At 45.8% G+C, this 20,950-nt stretch overlaps 1 protein-coding gene across 2 annotated transcripts in view; it reads right to left on the bottom strand.

Moving 5' to 3' along the window:
- Positions 1-20,950, bottom strand: part of PRKDC (protein kinase, DNA-activated, catalytic subunit) — a 2,139,921-nt gene that overhangs the window by 2,076,976 nt on the left and 41,995 nt on the right. For both annotated transcript variants that reach the window (XM_069220133.1, XM_069220131.1), the window contains exon 6: positions 5,371-5,483. In XM_069220133.1, the coding sequence (XP_069076234.1) occupies positions 5,371-5,483 (113 nt within the window). The remainder of the gene's footprint in view (positions 1-5,370; positions 5,484-20,950) is intronic.

Genomic DNA, 20,950 nt, shown 5'->3' on the forward strand with positions numbered 1-20,950 from the left:
GTGCCAGTTTCCTACACAACCCAAACTGATTCAGTAAGTGCAAACAGTACATCCAAATCTATCCGCTTTTTTTTTTTTTTTTTTAAAAGAGGCCCACTTGTTGTTCCAGTTCCATCTGACAATGGAAGGGAGTGCTCTGTAGAGTACTCTCTCTGAGGACTACTGTGCAACCAGAACTGATATCTGCCTGACAGCATGTTTCCGAGAGGTCCTGAAGTCTTGTCTTGGTGGAAGAAGTTGTTCATCTTACCTGAAATCTGTAGACCAAACATGCCTGCTACCAGAGAGGAGACAACCACCTCCATCAGTGGAGGTCTGGCAGTCTGAGGAGAGCCAGAAGCAGGGAGACCCTAATGCTGTTGGGTCTGCCAGAGGAAGGAAGATAGAGGAGAGGAATCAGCGAGCCCCACGAGGGGTTGGCACCAGCCTCTCTAGTATTGTGGTTTCAGGTCTCAATTGTGGATCTGGGGCCAACCTTGCCGCTGTGCCAGCAAGTGTGACAGTGGCCAGACTCGCAGCTCTTCTGAAATGTGAAGCTGCATCAGACCACACCACTGTGATCGAGAAGTGTGCCCCCTTTAGCCTTTGCTACCATGATCAGGAAGTGTGCCCATGATTGTCTGTCATGCTGCTGCGACACCTCCTTTTAGGTGGTGTGGCCCACCTGCAACATATCACCATGTGACCCCAAAAGCCCCAGAGGAACCTTCTCCTTTCTCTTGGGGCCCTGTGACTCAAAATATCTGTGTTCATACTGCAGGACCTCAGTCAGCAGCCCCATTGTAAACTTTTGTTGTGCCACGCCTGGGCTGACAGTCTGCTCTTCCAAACAGTGGATTTCCTCCAAGAAGTGGAAGCAAGTGAAGATGCATGTTGCCGCAAATTGAACATGGAGACCTGCAACTACTGTCACTCTAAGGTGGACTGTACTGAACTGAGAGCTGCTTATACTAAACAGGGGTAATCTCCAGCTGAGACTTCAGGCTCTAACATAAAGGGGAACCGTACCAGAAGATGGGCAGTATCGTAAAGGAAAGGGTGACCTCTATTCTAAGGTAGAGTAGCTCTAGCACCAGTTCCTTTAATAAAGCACTGGGTTGGGCTAGCCATTGTTACACTGTTGAGTGATTGAGACCGAGTATGTGCACCCTCAAGCTTGCTCCCTGAAAAGCCTGCAACTGCTCACCATCACCACCACTGAGAGTCAAGGGTTGAAGGAATTGTTAATGGCCCAGTTTGCACAGCCATCCTAGGACAGACTCAACGACTTCAGAGGCAACCAACCTCAGGCCCCATGGCTATCACCTAGTAGCTCATGCTTGCCCGGAGGTCCCCGAAACAGGCTCCAACAGTTAATGAAAGTAAATTGCTTTTTAATTTAGAGCTAGTTGCTCCAATTTAGAGTGGTGGGAAGGAGCTTGCAAATGTACACCAAAGGTCAATGTTTTTATTTTGAACACTGTCCATTGAGAAGCCTTTGAGGTGGCCTTTCACAAAAAAACAAATGCAAGCATAATACACCTGCTAAGACACCTAGTTTGCCCATTTTCCACCTGCTACAACTGCACAGACTAATAACAGATGATAGATGTCCAATGAGGTCTCCAACATCTGTATTAGTGATTGTTACACCTGCTCTGGTTTCATCTAGCACTAGAGGGTAGATGTTGGTGGGCATTTTATATTTAGAAAGGCTTTATAAATGAATCTATTTTATTATCTTCACATCTTTCTTGATGTTGTTAGCTTAACCCCAAGATTCCATAGGGTGTTTTTTACATATTAAAAGTATTAACTCAATTCATAACTCACATGTATAGGTTTTCAATACATTTAATGGGTGCAGTCCAGCATTATACGCAGGGCTGGAAGAAACTGAGCAGACGTGGATTGTGGCTTTTGTCCTTTGCTGTAAGAGAATTTTCACATGAGTGATAGCTTCAATGTATCAAGGGTAGACTGAAAGTTAGGCCAACTATGGGAGGTCTTAATAGGTCATTGATGCCTATCCAGAGGCATACCTCTGTCACCTAAAGCAAATGCCTATATGATCAGTTCCTCAGAGTGATCGGTACAAAAGATTTACAATTTGGTTTAACCTATGAGTTGTACGTTTTCTCAGGAATGGTGTCAATGGAAAGCACCTGCACTCCCCTTTTGCGGAGGCATTGCATCAGTTTGTTCCAACTCTTTAAAATAGTGACGTTTGGGACCAAAATGCTGTTGTAACCTTATTCTGCTGTCAAACTAAGCCTGGCTCCCAAAAAATCTAACTGATACTGTGCAAAAGATTACAAATGAAAAAGCACAGCACAATGAAAATACTGCTTTGCACCCTACTTCCAGCATTACAATGACAAACTGGTAACCATGTTGCCTCCCTTGTCTCTCTTGCACCCCATTCAAGGTTGCCCTTTCTCTAAACAGGCATGCTAATTGCTATAGCGCCTATTGACATTTATGAACAGCTAACGTAGAGGACAACATGGTCATTGTTCTTGAAGGATTTCTGGAGAAATGTCTAACAAATGCTGCATTTTATTAAAATTTATATTTTAGAGGGTTTGACACTGTATGTGCTAGGGGCTTTGTAACAATTGAAAGCAGCATGGTTATTAAAATATATGATGTTCAGAAGCAATATTTCTGATTCTGTTAGATAACCTGTTTGCAGGACATTGGTCATTAGCCAAACACTGTATTTGTTCAGAAGCTTGAAGGAATATATGTAATTACTGCAAGTAGAACACAGCTCATTCCAAAGTTATTTTAAGGAAAGTACCTTTTTGTTTTTAGCTCCTTAGGCCTGGTGGCTTTCTGAATGGATATAGCTCAGTCATCGCATATGAAAACTGCTCAATGTGAGGAAATAAGTATTTTATTTTTGTTTAGAACAGGGTAGATTCTGGACACATTCATTAAAAGGGGGCAATATTGACAAGTGATTGACACCCACCTACTCAATCTTAGAATGAAAGATGCATTAGGAATCAAACCTGAGCCTTGCCAATCACACATTCCTAAACAGGTATTAACATACTAGTGCCCAATATTCTGAGAGAGGTACATGTGATTGGCCTCAAAAATCATTTGCTGCAAAATCCTGATGAGCTGGAAGAAAAATGTACCTTTGATCAACAGTCAGACAGAAGCATTTTTCATGCGGTTGTCATAATTTCACAGAAGAACTTTTCAAAGGATTGTCAAAAATAGTTGTCGTCTGTAGTGAAATATGTGTTTTGACCACAGACTGTGTTGCACCACTTTGCACCTGGATTAGCTGTCCAGTGTTCCCCAGTTAGAGACTACATTTTGTATTCAGTTTAACCTTAGATTCATTCTGCCTATTGACTTTATCGTAGCATTAGACACTGCCATGTTAAAGGCTGCCTGTAATTTTCCACATTGTAAACTGTGAATTCGGTCTGGTTTTCGTGCTTTTCCTCACCAAGGACTTTGGTTGGTAAGGATGTACTCAGACGGCAGGGAACGGCCTTGTTTTGACTTGATGTTTGGGACTGTGGCCAAACGTGTTATTTTCAAAGCATAACTAAACAAGCCAGCATGTTTGAATTGCAAAATTATTTTTTCCCCCCCAGAAAACTCCTTTTGGTTTTTTGAGATATGAAAAGGCCCAGTGCGACAGTGAGGGTCAGTGGCCTCAATCAGGATTCTAGACGACAGATGCCTGATATCTTTCCCGTGAGGGTAGGGATCTCTTTCTCAGTCGAACGGGGTCATCGTCTTGCTGGCATGAGAAAGATGAAGAACCTGACAGGCCCTACGGGGATGCATTTTTAATTCATTATTTGCTTTGCATTATAATATAAATACATATATTTGCTGTGTATATTCCAGTGGAGAATCATTTTGGTTTGTTTTCCTTTCATTGCTGTGACTATTTTTAAAAACGTGCTTTCAACATGCTGATCTCCTTTTAGGAACCTCGTGGTGAAATAATAAATGTCTTCTTTGAACTAAGAAGAGCATTCCGGAGATTTTTGTCAGCTCAGTCATTAGTGAAAAGCAAAACATCGTCTTGAACTAACTTTGTGAAAACTGGTTCTTTTGCTTTGTATTGAAATATGTAGAAGCTGTTTTTTTAAAGATCTGTCAGCCTATAAACATTGTCAAATCCACTAAAAATGTTTGATATTATTGGGTCAGGTTTGACCAATGTGTCACATGTACTATTTATCACTCTGTTTTCTTGTTTTGGCTCTAGGACAGCTATCCCATTGCTTGAAGTGTTAACTCTGCTTCTTTGGATGACATACTATTCACCTCCGTCCCAACAACTCCAACTCCTTTCCCAAAGTTTGAGTATAGCTGCACAGCTGTTGAAAGGCATGGCCCTACAGCAGAGTGGATAGGCAAGTTTATATGACTTGTCTCCCCTTTCAGAGAAATAAGGGATTTGTAATTCCAAGACAAGCTAAAAGAATTGCTGAATCTCAGTAAACAACTGTCTAACTGTGTCTCTGAACTAATACCCCACCACTGAGAAATAAACAAGTCACCCACCTCCGTTCCAGAGGACTGAATTTTCTACAGTATTACATCAGTCGCCAGAGCCATTGGCTACAACAATACAAGGAATACTTCGGGTTATGTGTGGAAACTGTTAACCTATGGACGGCCTAGACTTCTGATGCATTATTCCCTCTGTTTAGCCCTAGTTGTGAACAGACTTCAGCAATCCATTTCTTCTCATAACCACCCAGAAAGTTAGAGCTTAAGTGGATAGGCAACTCATTGGTATCTCTGAGTCATGTGAGGAGAAGCCAATCTACCAATTTAGCAGGAATGGGTTCACAGAGAGGAGTACTGCAGCAACTATAATTGAGGTAATAAATGCATGTGAGGCTACTTGATCCATGGTGAAAACCAGCATCCATCCCACCAAACTATTTTTCCAATCCTGCCAAAGGCGGACATAACTTCTACACAAGTAATATTGCCCCATCCCTCACGACATGCTACCCAAGAGCTTGGTTTAGAACTTTAATTGTACATGGGTTGTTGTGGTCCGTGATGGATTCCTGTTACAATGTTGAATAGGTCACTTAATTTCCTCACACTGGCATGCTTCATACACACTAGTTATTAGACTCCATCATAACTCTGAAAATGACACATTCTGTTTTTAATCAGAACTTTTCCTCTGCACCAAAAAAGGCTGTAACTGTAATACTAGTAGAATGTGGTGCCATTCCTATTTAATCCGCAAAGCCTACAGCCATAAAATGTGCCCCTTACAAAGACCAGATAGTAAGAAGTGAATGAATAATATACTCCCAGTGCCAAAGCTGAAAGCAACTCGTTTTAGCATCAGACGTTTAAAAATTTGGAGAGACAAAGTGACCTCACCTGTGTTTTCAGCTCTCCCAAATAAGCCCGGAAAAGTTTATCAGAGTTGTGAAGCATGTCACTTGGTTGAACTTCTCCTAAAACTCCCAGGAGCTCATATATCTTCTCCAGAACTGAGGCAATAGATTCAGAAATTTCAAGATAACATTATGATCACTCATTTTCGTTACAATAACACTAACATTACAATTAAGTAAACAGACATGCAACAGTGTTTGAATTCACACACCAAAATCTAGCCCTAGTAATGAATTAAATCTACATAAAGTATACTAACATACGGGTGTCGCCACATATACATCTTGTTGCTAGTGGGTCTAAGATTATAATTTCATGTCTCCATTAACTGCTGAAGTATCAGATTATGAAATACACTTTCAATCCAACTTCAGTTTTTTTCCTACCTTCAAACCCTTTGTAATGCTCTTGTCCTAATCTCAAACTGGTATCTTCATTTTATACCCATGGATCCCCTGTTCCATGCCAGCATGGCTCCCATTCTTTCTTCACTCACCTATGTTCAAATCAGAGGCCCGAATTAAACCTCAGTGACAATGTTCTCTTGCCGTAACAAAGTCCTCACAGCATGCTCACTTTTTCAGCATGAAGCTCTTTCAGTTCTATTTTTTCTTTGCATATTTAAACTCCTTTTTGTGCTGCAAGTAAATTCCCTTGATGCCCTCAATCTCGTGTTCCATCTTGGTTTCACCCCTGCCTTAGGTGTAAGACCTTGATTTCCTTTCTCGCGCAACATGGCTAGTTGCTCTTCTCATCTAAGCTGGTTCTCTTCTTAAAACCAATGCTTTATTTTTTGCTTACAACTAGTCTCTTCTCAAAACATAGTGAGTGAGAAATAATACAGGGGACCCTGAGGGGAAAAAAGCCTTCAAGAACACTCCCTGTTTCGATTTAGACTTAAAGATTCATAAAGACAACTCTCCAATAGGGCACTAAATACTGAAACATTATCTTGTCTGCAACTGCATTATGAGAGACCCCCTAATCAACAATATTTTGCCTCATTGAAATTGTAAGCAATACCTGGTATTGTATTTCACTTGTTCGCACTGCAGGCTGGGTCATGTTAGATAACGGTCTTTAGACTACCAGCTGCATACTGAAATAACTTTCCCAACTTGTGTTTTCCTCAATCCGATTATAAAGGCTTCCATTCCCTCCCTGCCTATATATCACAAACTTTACTCACTTTACCTTTGCTAAACTGCCGTCAACCATCACTAGTTACTGTTTTCTAAAATTCTGTTTCACTATGTTCAGGCCCTTGATTCATCCAACCAGATCTGAAACACGCAGAGATCAACGCCATCCTCAAAAAGCCAAATGCAAACCCAAAGGACCTCAAGAACTTCCGGCCTATCTCCCTGCTCCCCTTCCCGGCAAAAGTCATCAAGAAGAACTAACCCGCTTCCTCGAGGAGAACTGAACCCTGCATCCTTCCCAATCTGGATTCCGCAGCAACCACAGTACCAAAACTGCCCTCATCGCCACCACCAACGACATCAGAACCATACTAGACAACGGCGAAACCACGGCCCTCATCCTCCTGGCCCTCTCGGCTGCGTTCGACACAGTCTGCCACCACACCCTACACTCAGGCCTCAGCAATGCAGGAATCTGCGACAGAGCCCTGGACTGGGTCACCTCCTTTCTCACCGGCAGAACCCAGAGAGTCCGCCTCCTCCCATTCCGCTTGGAGGCCACCAAAATGATCTGCGGTGTACCCCAGGGTTCATCCCTCAGCCCGATCCTCTTCAACGTCTACATGGCCCGCTTGCTAACACAGCCTGATCCCACAACCTGAACATCATCTCATATGCGGACACCCAAATGATCCTCTCCCTCACCAAGGACTCCAAGACCAACCTCTACGAAGGAAGGACGGCCATCGCTGAATGGATTAAGAACAGCTGCCTCAAACTCAATTCCGACAAAACGAAGGTCCTCATCTTCGGCTCCACCCTCTCCGCATGGGAGAACTCCTGGTGGCCTGCCACTCTAGGAGCCGCTCCGACCCACACCGACCACGCATGCAACCTAGGATTCATCTTGGATTCCTCACTATCCATGACCCAGCAAGTCAACGCCATCTCCTCCTCCTGCTTCAACACCCTCTGCATGCTCTGAAAGATCTACAAATGGATTCCCACCAAAACCAGAAGATCAGTCACCCAAGCCCTCGTAAGCAGCAAACTGGACTACTGCAATGCCATCTACGCAGGAACCACAGCCAAACTCCAGAAGAGGCTGCAATGCATCTAGAACGCCTCCGCATGCCTCATCCTGGACATACCCTACCACTGCCACATCACAGGCCATCTGAGAGACCTGCACTGGCTTCCAATCAACAAGAGAATCACCTTCAAACTCCTCACCGATGCTCACAAAGCACTGTACAACACTGGACCAGAATACCTCAACAGACGGCTCTCCTTCTACACCTCGACCCAGCATCTCCACTCCGCCGACCTCGCAACCGTCCCACACGTCCACAGAACTACAACCGGCAGAAGATTATTCTAGCACCTCCCCGCCAAAGCGTGGAACACCCTTTCCCACCCACCTGCGTCAGACCAAAGACCTCCTTGCCTTCAGAAAACTCCTCAAGACATGGCTGTTCGAGCAGTAGCAGCACCTCCCCACCTCCTCTTTTCCTTTCCTTTCCTCTCCTCCCCTCCCCTCCTCCTCCTCCTCTTCTCCTCCCACCTCAGCACCTTGAGACCCCCACAGGTGAGTATTGCACTTTACACATTCCTAATTGATTGAAATACGTTCTATGTAGTTCACAGTGTGAGACTGAATGCTAATTACCGATGATGGCTGTTGGACCTGGCTCTTTCTGCAGTGTCACCCCAAATTTTGCCTTCTTTTGCTGAGCCAGTTTTTGGTGGCTTTTGGGACTCAGCACACTTTACGCTTGCTAATCAGTGATAAGGTGCTTGTGCTCTTCCTTCTAAACATAAAATTAGCCTACCCTTGATCGGTCCATATAATTTACCCCCAAGCCTTGGTGAATGGTACTGCATGTACTCCCAGCCTGTAAATTAAAGGTTGATAGTGGTCTGCAGCACTCATTATGCCACCCACTAAAATAGTACTGTAAGCCATGTCTCAGGCCTGCCACAGCAGCCTCTAGTGCGATTTTCAACTGCCATTCTGACCTGGCCAAATACATCTTTTGCCAAGTCTAAACCTTCCTTTTTAATATTTATAAGATACCCTTAATAATGGCCCTAAAGGCTCGTAGGGAAGGGTGCATGGAATTTAATAAGTAGGGCATGTGTACTTTATTTCAACATGTCCTGGCATTGCAAACCTCCCCAAAGTCGTTTTTCAAGATTGAAAGTCTAACTCTCCTTTGCACGAACACTGAGTAACATTGCTACACTTAATATGTGAGAACTTCAGTTTGGGTTTCGATAGAGAAATACTTTGTCCAGTCATTTGAATTGTAATTTAAAATCCTCTTTAATTGTAAAGTCGGATTTTAAGTTACTATTATGAAAATGGCACTTTTAGAAAATTGACATTTTTCTGCCTAAACCAAATGTGCCATTCTCCCAGTGTCTGGTCACGATTGTTAATGGCTCTCCTATGGTGTGATGTGTATTCCTTCTAGATAGAGCACTAAAGGTGCCTGGATTTATAGTGAGCTGGTCTTCCGGACAGGATGGCTGAGGAAGAGTTGTACCTTGGTGTAAGGAAATGCCTCCTTGGCATGGTTGCCCCCTGACTTTTTGCCTTTGCTGATGCTATGTTTACAATTGAAAGTGTGCTGAGGCCTGCTAACCAGGCCCCAGCACCAGTGTTCTTTCCCTAACCTGTACTTTTGTATCCACAATTGGCAGACCCTGGCATCCAGATAAGTCCCTTGTAACTGGTACTTCTAGTACCAAGGGCCCTGATGCCAAGGAAGGTCTCTAAGGGCTGCAGCATGTCTTATGCCACCCTGGAGACCTCTCACTCAGCACAGACACACTGCTTGCCAGCTTGTGTGTGCTAGTGAGGACAAAACGAGTAAGTCGACATGGCACTCCCCTCAGGGTGCCATGCCAGCCTCTCACTGCCTATGCAGTATAGGTAAGACACCCCTCTAGCAGGCCTTACAGCCCTAAGGCAGGGTGCACTATACCATAGGTGAGGGTACCAGTGCATGAGCGTGGTACCCCTACAGTGTCTAAACAAAACCTTAGACATTGTAAGTGCAGGGTAGCCATAAGAGTATATGGTCCGGGAGTTTGTCAAACACGAACTCCACAGCACCATAATGGCTACACTGGAAACTGGGAAGTTTGGTATCAAACTTCTCAGCACAATAAATGCACACTGATGCCAGTGTACATTTTATTGTAAAATACACCCCAGAGGGCACCTTAGAGGTGCCCCCTGAAACTTAACCGACTATCTGTGTAGGCTGACTAGTTTTAGCAGCCTGCCACAAACCGAGACATGTTGCTGGCCCCATGGGGAGAGTGCCTTTGTCACTCTGAGGCCAGTAACAAAGCCTGCACTGGGTGGAGATGCTAACACCTCCCCCAGGCAGGAATTATCACACCTGGCGGTGAGCCTCAAAGGCTCACCTCCTTTGTGCCAACCCAGCAGGACACTCCAGCTAGTGGAGTTGCCCGCCCCCTCCGGCCAGGCCCCACTTTTGGCGGCAAGGCCGGAGAAAATAATGAGAAAAACAAGGAGGAGTCACTGGCCAGTCAGGACAGCCCCTAAGGTGTCCTGAGCTGAAGTGACTCTAACTTTTAGAAATCCTCCATCTTGCAGATGGAGGATTCCCCCAATAGGGTTAGGATTGTGACCCCCCTCCCCTTGGGAGGAGGCACAAAGAGGGTGTACCCACCCTCAGGGCTAGTAGCCATTGGCTACTAACCCCCCAGACCTAAACACGCCCTTAAATTTAGTATTTAAGGGCTACCCTGAACCCTAGAAAATGAGATTCCTGCAACTACAAGAAGGACTGCCTAGCTGAAAACCCCTGCAGAGGAAGACCAGAAGACGACAACTGCCTTGGCTCCAGAAACTCACCGGCCTGTCTCCTGCCTTCCAAAGATCCTGCTCCAGCGACGCCTTCCAAAGGGACCAGCGACCTCGACATCCTCTGAGGACTGCCCCTGCTTCGAAAAGACAAGAAACTCCCGAGGACAGCGGACCTGCTCCAAGAAAAGCTGCAACTTTGTTTCCAGCAGCTTTAAAGAACCCTGCAAGCTCCCCGCAAGAAGCGTGAGACTTGCAACACTGCACCCGGCGACCCCGACTCGGCTGGTGGCGATCCAACACCTCAGGAGGGACCCCAGGACTACTCTAAGACTGTGAGTACAAAAAACCTGTCCCCCCTGAGCCCCCACAGCGCCGCCTGCAGAGGGAATCCCGAGGCTTCCCCTGACCGCGACTCTTTGAATCCTAAGTCCCGACACCTGGGAGAGACCCTGCACCCGCAGCCCCCAGGACCTGAAGGACCGGACTTTCACTGGAGGAGTGACCCCCAGGAGTCCCTCTCCCTTGATCAAGTGGAGATTTCCCCGAGGAACCCCCCCCTTGCCTGCCTGCAGCGCTGAAGAGATCCCGAGATCTCTCATAGACTAACATTGCGAACCCGACGCTTGTTTCTACACTGCACCCGGCCGCCCCCGCGCCGCTGAGGGTGAGATTTCTGTGTGGGCTTGTGTCCCCCCCGGTGCCCTACAAAACCCCCCGGGTCTGCCCTCCGAAGACGCGGGTACTTACCTGCAAGCAGACCGGAACCGGGGCACCCCCTTCTCTCCATTCTAGCCTATGTGTTTTGGGCACCACTTTGAACTCTGCACCTGACCGGCCCTGAGCTGCTGGTGTGGTGACTTTGGGGTTGCTCTGAACCCCCAACGGTGGGCTACCTTGGACCAAGAACTAAGCCCTGTAAGTGTCTTACTTACCTGGTTAACCTAACAAATACTTACCTCCCCTAGGAACTGTGAAAATTGCACTAAGTGTCCACTTTTAAAACAGCTATTTGTGAATAACTTGAAAAGTATACATGCAATTTTGATGATTTGAAGTTCCTAAAGTACTTACCTGCAATACCTTTCGAATGAGATATTACATGTAGAATTTGAACCTGTGGTTCTTAAAATAAACTAAGAAAAGATATTTTTCTATACAAAAACCTATTGGCTGGATTTGTCTCTGAGTGTGTGTACCTCATTTATTGTCTATGTGTATGTACAACAAATGCTTAACACTACTCCTTGGATAAGCCTACTGCTCGACCACACTACCACAAAATAGAGCATTAGTATTATCTCTTTTTGCCACTATCTTACCTCTAAGGGGAACCCTTGGACTCTGTGCATGCTATTCCTTACTTTGAAATAGCACATACAGAGCCAACTTCCTACACTTGGCCTGATTACACTTCAAAGGAACCTACCAACAGTACACATAAAATAACCTTACACCAGGCCCACTGTTGCATTTACTCCCCTAACCAGGTTGGAGCCAAACCCAGGGAAGATGGAAGAAGTGACCAGAACTAAATTGGGAGATACACAGACTTGCACTTGGTATAAAAGTGGCAAAAACAGAACCTAGAATCACAACAATCCTGGCCTTGTGAAGATTCAGAAGTATGACTGTGGAGGGGCATGGCTAAGACTAGGACCGATGTAGCGGTGTCTTCACTGAGCTCCAAGTGCCAAAGGGACCCGCCCTCCCCAAGACCTGATGGAAACTGGAGACCCTGGAATTTAGTTCAAAGCAGGGAATGCTATTCTGCCTCTGCCAGTGCTGCTGAAAGGCACCTTTGATTCTCTTTAAGCAACTAGAGAAAGCAGCCTCCCCTGATTCCAGAACGGGCAGGGCAAGAAGGCTGCCACTGGAGTGAAGACTGTTTCTGATGCAGATGTGGCAGTCGAGCAGCGCGCTACCTACAACAAGGAACCAGAGGTCTGACAGATATAGGACTCCTTATTCAGGGAGTGGAACCAAAAGGCAGTTATTATCGGAGACCGCTGTCCCGCAGACCTAGGCATGGCTGACGCAGACCATGAAGTAAAAATCTGAGATCCCTGAAATCTGGCAACAGGCGGATGGTCCCATGGAGGGCAAACTGAGTGCCGTGCTGTGATTCTGATTTGGGATAAATCTGTTCATTGATGTGACAAAGGATGGTCCTATAGCTTTGGGTTAAGGAAAGGGGAGAACCTGTCAAGCGTGCCGGAGAGTGAAGAAATGGCTTATGAGCAGTGATGCAATCATCAGTAGCATGACAACCCATATGAGATGTGGTGTGCTACGTCACCTGTGACTTATCAGCCTATCTGGTGCTACCATAGTAGTGCACCAGAGGGTCTTCCCTGCTAGGCACTTGAGATAACACATGCACAAAGGCTTACGGACCCGAGAGTTATGTACATGGCCTAATGGCTGAGGCCCATAAAAGAGTTCTGAGTGCCAGTCTATTCAGGATCTTTTAAACGTTCAGAAGACACAGTAAAAGAGGACTACAGCCATTAAAAAGATAAGCGAGATGAACTAGGGCAGTCTTCGAGCCAGTGCTGCTGGGGACATGGGTTCTCCAGCTATGAGATGCAACATCCAGTCGATGCTGGGTGAATTCAAAAGGAAATGGGACAGCGACAGGACTTTGTGAAGTCACTTACTGAACTTGACATTGCAGGCCAACAACTTAATACTAGGGTGGGCCATTTAGAAGCAGCGACCGCTGAAGGGGCACACCAAAGGGATTTACTGATTGTGTGAGACTTGAGGAACTGGAAAAAAGATGCCACTGGATAACAAATAAAGCTGAAGTCAGTGAAAACAGATCTCAATGAAATAATGTTTGTACTATGGGTATTCCAGACTCTGTCTCTGGCCAAGATTTACTGCAATATTTTCAAGATTTGTTTAAATCACTCCTGCAAGGTCCTGAAGATTACAGTTTAATTAGACCACACTCACAGAGTATGCAGAATAAGCTAACTCTCCTGATGTTGACTAGAGTCCACCACTTTAGACAGAAGGTGGACATACTGACAGCTGCTAGACAGTCCAAAACTAGTGTTCTGAGGCTCCACCATGACTTTCTTCCAAGATGTCTCTGCTCTAACACTTGCTAAGAGGAAGTCTCTAGAAATAGCTACAGACTATTTACGAGCTCACAAGATCCCCTAGTGATGGGGCTTCAAAGTGCATCTTTTCTTCTAATATAAAGACAAACAAGCGTTGTTCCCTACAAGGCAAGAAGATATTTTGCTGTTGCCGCTGGAAAGGAAACAGGAATTAGGAATTAGGGGGGGGAAGAGCAGCGACCAACCTGGAGGTGACAACAAAAAGGAAAGCTAGATGACAGGAGGCACGTAAGCTCCTTCAAGAGAGACAGACACCTTACAAATTACCCTTCAATCTAGGGACCTTTGAACTGTGTGCTGTTAAAGGGCTGTCCCTCAAGAATGCCTCTGGACTTAAATCCAGTGACTGCTCCTAATATCTTTTGAAAGCAATATACTGGAGAAAGTGTGTCCTTAATGTGGTTTATAGCATCCTAATTTCTCATTCTTTTGGTCCGTCATGTCATGGCGGGGAGGTAACCTTCTGGCTTCTGAGGAACTGGCCCTGCTGAGGTGGTTTGGCAGATATCTCATTATGAAATCAGGGACTGCCTCCCTGACATACACCAAAGCTATGTGTAGTCTGACAGAAGCAACACGCTGGGAAGGCTCCCCTTTAGTTTGAGTTTTCCTTTTTAGTTCGGTTGTCTTTTTTTGTTTGTCTATTACTATGGGCAGAACAAGGTCACTTGAAAACATGGGTGCAGGGAAGTGGGAAAGTTTATCGAGCAGCTCTGGGATTACACTGAGCTTAGATGTTGTCAGGTGTGTAGGTCCCCTCTTACACCTATGATACAGAACAAGAAACCAGCTCTGAATACTCAGATTTTAAATATGCAGGGTCTAAATTTCCAGGTTAAGAAGTCGTCGCTGCTTTACTGGCTCCATATGAAAAAGGCCCACATAGTGCTATTACAAGAGAATCACCTCCTGCTCGATGAAATCAAAAGAGGTTATTCACGGTACTACCCACAGTATTTTCTTTCTAATGCACTAACCAAGACTAAGTGCATTGAGATTCTAATAGGGTTTGCAAAACTACTTCAAATAGACTTAATTAATAGAGATATACCAAGGGGAGAATGATAATAATTAATGAGTCAATTATTAATAAAGCTGTGTACGAGTGTTGGACTACGTAAACAGTATAGAGCAGTTCTATTCTTGGCTCTTCCCCTATATAGCCCAGCAGTCATTTGATAACTTGATAGATAGGGGTGGCTTTAATGTAGCTCTTGAACCTAGGTTAGATCAACCACATCTATCCTGGAAGACATGTGCCCTTCCAGTCTTCCATGGTCATGGGCCTCAATTACCTAAAATTGGTAGATGTCTGGTGCACACAGCAAATAGGAAAAAGGGACTACTCATTTTACTCTACTGTTTATAGAACACACTCACAAACTGCCTCTCACTCTGTATACTCTTGGGTTAGCGCACCTAGAATAGGCACCCTGGTTTCGGCAGATCATGCAGCCGTCATTCACTACACTTGTTTACTCGCATATTTGGGGATCATTCCAGTTAGCAGTTTAACTGGGACAAATCGCTGGTCTTTCCCCTGGTTAGGGCCCCACCCACCGTGCCCCTGGGATGTAACGTACCGATCTCTATGGATGGTTTTAAATATTTGGGGATATGTAGGAGTGCTTTCTACAGAAAAACCTCCAGCCTCAGCTTGATAGATTCCACAGGGATGTGGCCATTGGGGGACGTTACCTCTTTCTCTCATGGCATCTCAGGGTAAAGCAGCCCTTTAAAGATAATGACACTGCCCGCCTCCTATATGTCTTCCAGAACACTCCCTATAGGATACCAGCAGAGGTGTTCCATTGTTTGGAACAGACATCAGACTGCTGATGTGGGACGGCAGCTGTTCCCGTGTAGCGTTGCTGAAATAGAAGCTCTGGGTGTACGAGGGTGGGCTGGCTATCTCGGAACCCATTGACTGGCGGGAGGCGAGACAAGGTCCCTGGGTTGTGGCAATTAAAACACAGTTTAGATTGATCCAGCTGTGGATTCTGCACAGGGCATATTATTTCTTGGGGGGTAATGCACGAGATGGTTAGGGCACAGACTTCAGTGTCTGTTACGATGTGGGTCGGAGGGTACCTTCTATCACATTTAGTGGACATGCCCTGTGATACAGACCTACTGGCAAGGGGTAGAGGCCCAGGTGATTGGGGGGGGTGGTCCCGATGGATCCCAAGCTGCTTCTACTGAATATAGTGGGGAAAGAACACTGACCAAAACAGCAAGCACTATGGTTGGCCATAGCAGCAATGGTAGCTGAACGCAATATAGTGCAGGCGTGGGATACTGATTCTCTGAACCAGTATACAGGAATGGCGGACAGACCTAGACTGGTGCCTAAGTGCAGAGAAAGTAACCTACGAGAGTAGGGGATGCCCCAGGAAGTGGGAGAAAATCTGGGGAAGGTGGGGGGCCTACAGTAGCAAGGAGTGACCCTTTGTCAGGGAAGGCGCTGGCGGGTAGAGGGACATTGATCCGGCTATACCGATCCATGCTACCTGGGGGATGCTTGATTGAAATGTCATATCTTTGATATTGGCACCTACTGAAATCTGTCTCCGAGTTGTCGATAAATAATGGGTCTTATATTGTCGCATGCTACATTATACAATGGCTGTTTTGTTAATAAAAAGATTTCCCCCAAAAAAAAAAAAACTATACTTGGTGCCCCCTATAGGATATGGAAAATGAATGAAGTAGCATTTAGAGACCCTGTAGAGAGAGGGTGTTATAAACTACTTTAAAGAGAATGAAATCGAGGCAAAGACGTGGGCAGTGATATAGGACACTGCCAAAGCTGTACTTAGGGGTGAACTCAAATACACCACAACATTCCTATGCATGGTCAAGACCCGAAAACTACAGTTTGAGGCGGAAATAATTGTTCAACTGGAAATAGAGTTAAAAAAAGCTATAAGAAAACACAAAGAGCCTTCTGCAGAGCCAGGGATGAGCTGGAAACTCTACTGACAAAAGATGCGGCCAACAAACTGGTGGAAACAAAGCAACTATTTTATGTGAAAGAGGACAGGGTGGATAGGTTGTTAGCCTATAAAATATGTGTGCACAGAACAAGGAATTATATACACTCGGTGGCGGACGAGAAGGGAAGACAACACACAACATATTCGAATTCTAGAGACCTTTGCAGATTATGACATAGTTCTATATGTTAGAGAGCAACCTATCACACAACTGCAGCATGAGTACCTAGAAAGTGTTGGAGGCTGGCCCTCTATGTAGTGGACAAAATCGAGTACACTCTGCAGAGGGTCCGGGCAACCACACGTTGATTCCCAGAGATAAAAATTAGGCCACCTAATGCTCCAATTTTAAGGTAGCTGGTCGAGCAGTTAGGCTAATCAAGAAGATGTGCTAAGTATTTGCTGTACTCACAAATCCAATCATGCACCACACACACACACAATGAATAACTCGAGACCAGAATTTATAAAATACTTCAGACTTTTAAATAAATGTTAAGACCGAGATCTTTAGAATAAGTTAAGTATTTTTAACTTTTTTGTAAGCAAAGTTAGTCTTTCTGTGCATAATTACACACCATTGGAATCAATGCACAGTCACCTTTAAAAATGCATTAAAAATCACACACTTGAGTTACCAGTCTCTTCTCTTGCAGGGTGGTCGCAACAGTCGGAGGGCGCAGTGTGCCAGCAGAAGAGTCTCAGGCGGCTCCCAGTTCCCACGAAGCAAGGCCCAGGGCAGCCAGGTGCAGGGCAAGTTCGAGATCCAGGAGCTGTGCGCAATGGAGTCCTTTGGAGCTGGAGGCGAGAGTCTTTGTGGGCTGCTTACAGGACAACGGGGGAACTCTGGTCAGAGGTCCGGGGTGTTCCTGAAAACCCTCGACTGGGGCTTCCTCCTGATCCTTTTTCAGCTCTGGGGGAGCTGGTTTTCTGCTTGTACGATGTCAGCTTACCAGTACCCTGGGTACTGGCGTAACTTGGCCAGTAGAGGGCGCAGTGACACCAAACTTGGCACACTAGTAGGTCACATCCAGGCGGTTGTCTGTGTGTCATCGGGTCTGGCTACGACTTCCGGTCGTGAAGATATCAGCCTCTCAGTGAAGTGACCCTTACCAGTTTGTTGGTTCTTGCTTGGTTTTTGAGTGGCGCCTCCACTCAGAAGGGAGACCTGGGATGATTCCTTAAGGCTGGAGGTCCCCTGGGTTTCTCGGGGTCGGTCCAGTGCCCAGCTCCTACGGAGCAGCGATTCTTGGGTCCTGGGTGCAGCAGGCTGGGGTTGGCGCCTTTTCTTGTGCAGCAGGTCCTCGGTTCTCTTGCTGTGGTCTTCTTTTGGTGCTGGTCTTCTTTGTCTTTTCCAGTCTAAACTCTTGGTCTAGGGGAGCCCACTAAATACTGAATTTAGTGGGCGTTTTAGGGGGAACCTGGTGGTGTCCAATGGGACGCTTACCCGTGGGTGGCTACACCCACTATATGACCACTTCCGGTGTGGTGGGCCACTTCCCGAAACCCAATCAGTTATTTTCCTTCCATCCAACATGGAGGAAAATGAATTGAAGGGTCCACTTCACCTGCAAGCCCCTAGGGGTGGTGCATGCTCAGTGAGGCCACTCTTCCTACCCTTTGTGTGGTTTTCCCACCTTTGCTCCCACCAGAAGTGGAGGTTTGCAAAGGGGGAGGCCATCTGCTGCTAGCAACTGGCCTGGGGGTCGAGTTTTATGGGTGACAGCCCTTTGAAGCTCACTGCTAGGGCGGCAGTGCACATTCCTGAGGGAGTTAGCTCCTCCACCCAAGAATGGCTTTGGTTCACAAACGAGAGAGACAGGGCTCTCCCCCAGGGTTTGTGTATTGGCTGTCGGGATGTGATAGGCTTGCTGGAACCAGTCAGCAACCATGCCTGGATAGTTAGTTTTTGCAGGGGTCACTTCTAAGGTGACACCTGGGTACATTTTATAATAAATCCAGTACTGGTACCAGTTTGGATTTATCATTCCGAGTTGTTTGATACCAAACAACCCAGGGTTCAGAGTTGCCATTAGGTAGCTGGGAAACTTGTGTTGACCAGTGTCCAGCACATACATTAAAATGGCTGCTCTGTTCACTCACTATGTCCCAGGTTTGGCTCATGCAATTGTGCCCTCACATATAGTATGGTGCACCCTGCCTTAGGGCTGGAAGGCCTGCTAGAGGGGTGACTTACCCATAACATAAGAAGTGAGGGTGGACAGGGCACACAGGGAGTTTGCTATGTCGAGTTTGTATTTTAGGTTTGCACCAGGACTCTCAGCCTGCTATGGCAGTGCTGGGTGCATCTGGATGCATAGCCCTTGCGCGTGGCACAATCAGGGCTGTTGCCCTCAGGGGCTTACCCACAGTTCCCCATGACCTGGGTACCTAAGTACCTTTTACTAGGGACTTATAGTGGTAGCTAAAGTTGTATCCAATTACTTTCACCATGTTTTAGGGAAAGAACACTGGCACTGGGAACCTGGTTATCAGGATCCCAGTGCACTCCAGTCCAAGTTGCATTCAGAAATGAGGCAAAACGTGAGGGGGTGGGGGGTGTACTGCAACAAGGAGCCAGTCTTTCACAGAAAGTCTCCTTCTCCACAATAGACTATGATAAAAGAGAGGACTTGGAACAAATGATTACAATATAAGAGATGGCACAGTCCATTAAATACAAACAATAAGACCCAAGGCCCGATGGTTTCTCTAATTCTTATATGGTCTTCTTTGTACTCAATGTACAGAAGGTAACACCATCAATGATGGAATCTCTTCTTATAGTAATGAAAAGAACAGATAAAGACCCTCAAGAGTGTGGGTCCTATCGCCCTATAGCCCTTCTTCATAGTGACATGAAGATCATTGCTAAGGTCTTGACCACTAGGATGAAGGGGGTATGATTCACTTTGTTGTCTTTCCATCACTCAGGTTTCAGTAGAGACAGACATAAAGGTGTTAACATCAGGTTGGCTCTCAATATAATTGTGAAGGCATCGACCACAAAAACCCAGGTAATCCATCTCTCGCCTGGCGCAGAGAAGGCACTTGACTGAATTGACTGGGAAATCTTAAGCAAAGTGCTTGCCAGAACAAATTTAGGTCCCCAAAACGAAATCCTTCATCTTGGCAAATTATGTGGGACCCTCCACTAGAATATGCTCATGCCTTTCAGAACCCATAAAATTAGCCCTGGGAACAAGACAAAGGTGCGCCCTCTTGCTCACAGCATTTGACTCTGCTCTGTCTTTTTTGTTCATTACCAGTGAGGGCCATCCCAATGTTTTGAACTCTTAAAAAAAAAAAAATAATAATAATAATAATGTGGGCTTTCAAAGGTGTAACTAATCACCACGCACAGCCACCCCCCTTCACTCCCCCACTTTCTTGACAAGCAGCCCTGCTGAGGGATGCATGGACATAGCCACTCTCGATTGTTACATATTAGCCACCCAGTTGTCTTCCACTCTTCTATGGTGCTCTCCGGATGCAGATAAACCCTGGTGCCTTCTGGAACAGGTACACAGTAAGCGCACTCCTCACCAATTGATATAGATTCCTTCCAGTGCTGTCACTGTCTGGCACTTTGATGTGGGCCATGGAAGTGACATAATGATATTGAAACAAGGCTGTCCAGATAAAAGGGGTAAGGACATTTTCTTCTCTCCCTATCCGAGAGGTAGGAAACCTGGAATTCCCACTTAGATACTCTTGATTAGTCGCACTATCTTGGGAGCTGGGCAACACGTTGAGCCACAGCCAACTACATGTAAATGACAACCCTAAGAGCAGAGACAAATGTGCGAATAATTTCTTGTTGAGGCTCAAAGATCTAGACCGGATGACCACTCCTGAACTGGCTAGACAGCCCATAGTGAGGGAACAAGGGGCAAGGGAAACTACGGTGATGGACGATAAGTTCTCAGAAGGGCAGTATTTCATTTGAGCTGATGGCTGCCAGCAGGTGGCTCTAGCACTTCTATTTGGAGACCAGCACTTATTTCCGTGCACCATATTTTTGCTGAGTGCAAGAGAGGGAAAAACACAGATGGGAAAGATGAAGGAAGAGAAATACGGAAAAACTGTCACAAAAGGAGAAAGCACGAATCTGCAATGGTGAGATAAATGGGCAGGGAGAGACTGGGATTAAAGATTACCTTGATATTCAGTGTGTCGAAGTTTAATTGCACTGGCTGTCGGCTTCTGAGCAGATCTTCAGGAACCACTCTCTTGCTGCATCCAACATATATGAAAAGATGGATGCAGGACCTTAAACTGACAGAAGCTGATAGGAATTTGATTGGGGCGAGGGGGGGGGTGGGGCAGGGGCCAAAATCTTCCCTATGCCCCCAGCACTGATCTTAGGCCTTTAAATTTATGCTGAGATGGTACTAGACTCTGGTTGATGGAGGAAAGTACCTTCTTTCTAGCATAGTTACCCCAGCTTTT

Source organism: Pleurodeles waltl, chromosome 2_2 (genome assembly GCF_031143425.1).
Source record: "Pleurodeles waltl isolate 20211129_DDA chromosome 2_2, aPleWal1.hap1.20221129, whole genome shotgun sequence".
NCBI lineage: Eukaryota > Metazoa > Chordata > Amphibia > Caudata > Salamandridae > Pleurodeles > Pleurodeles waltl.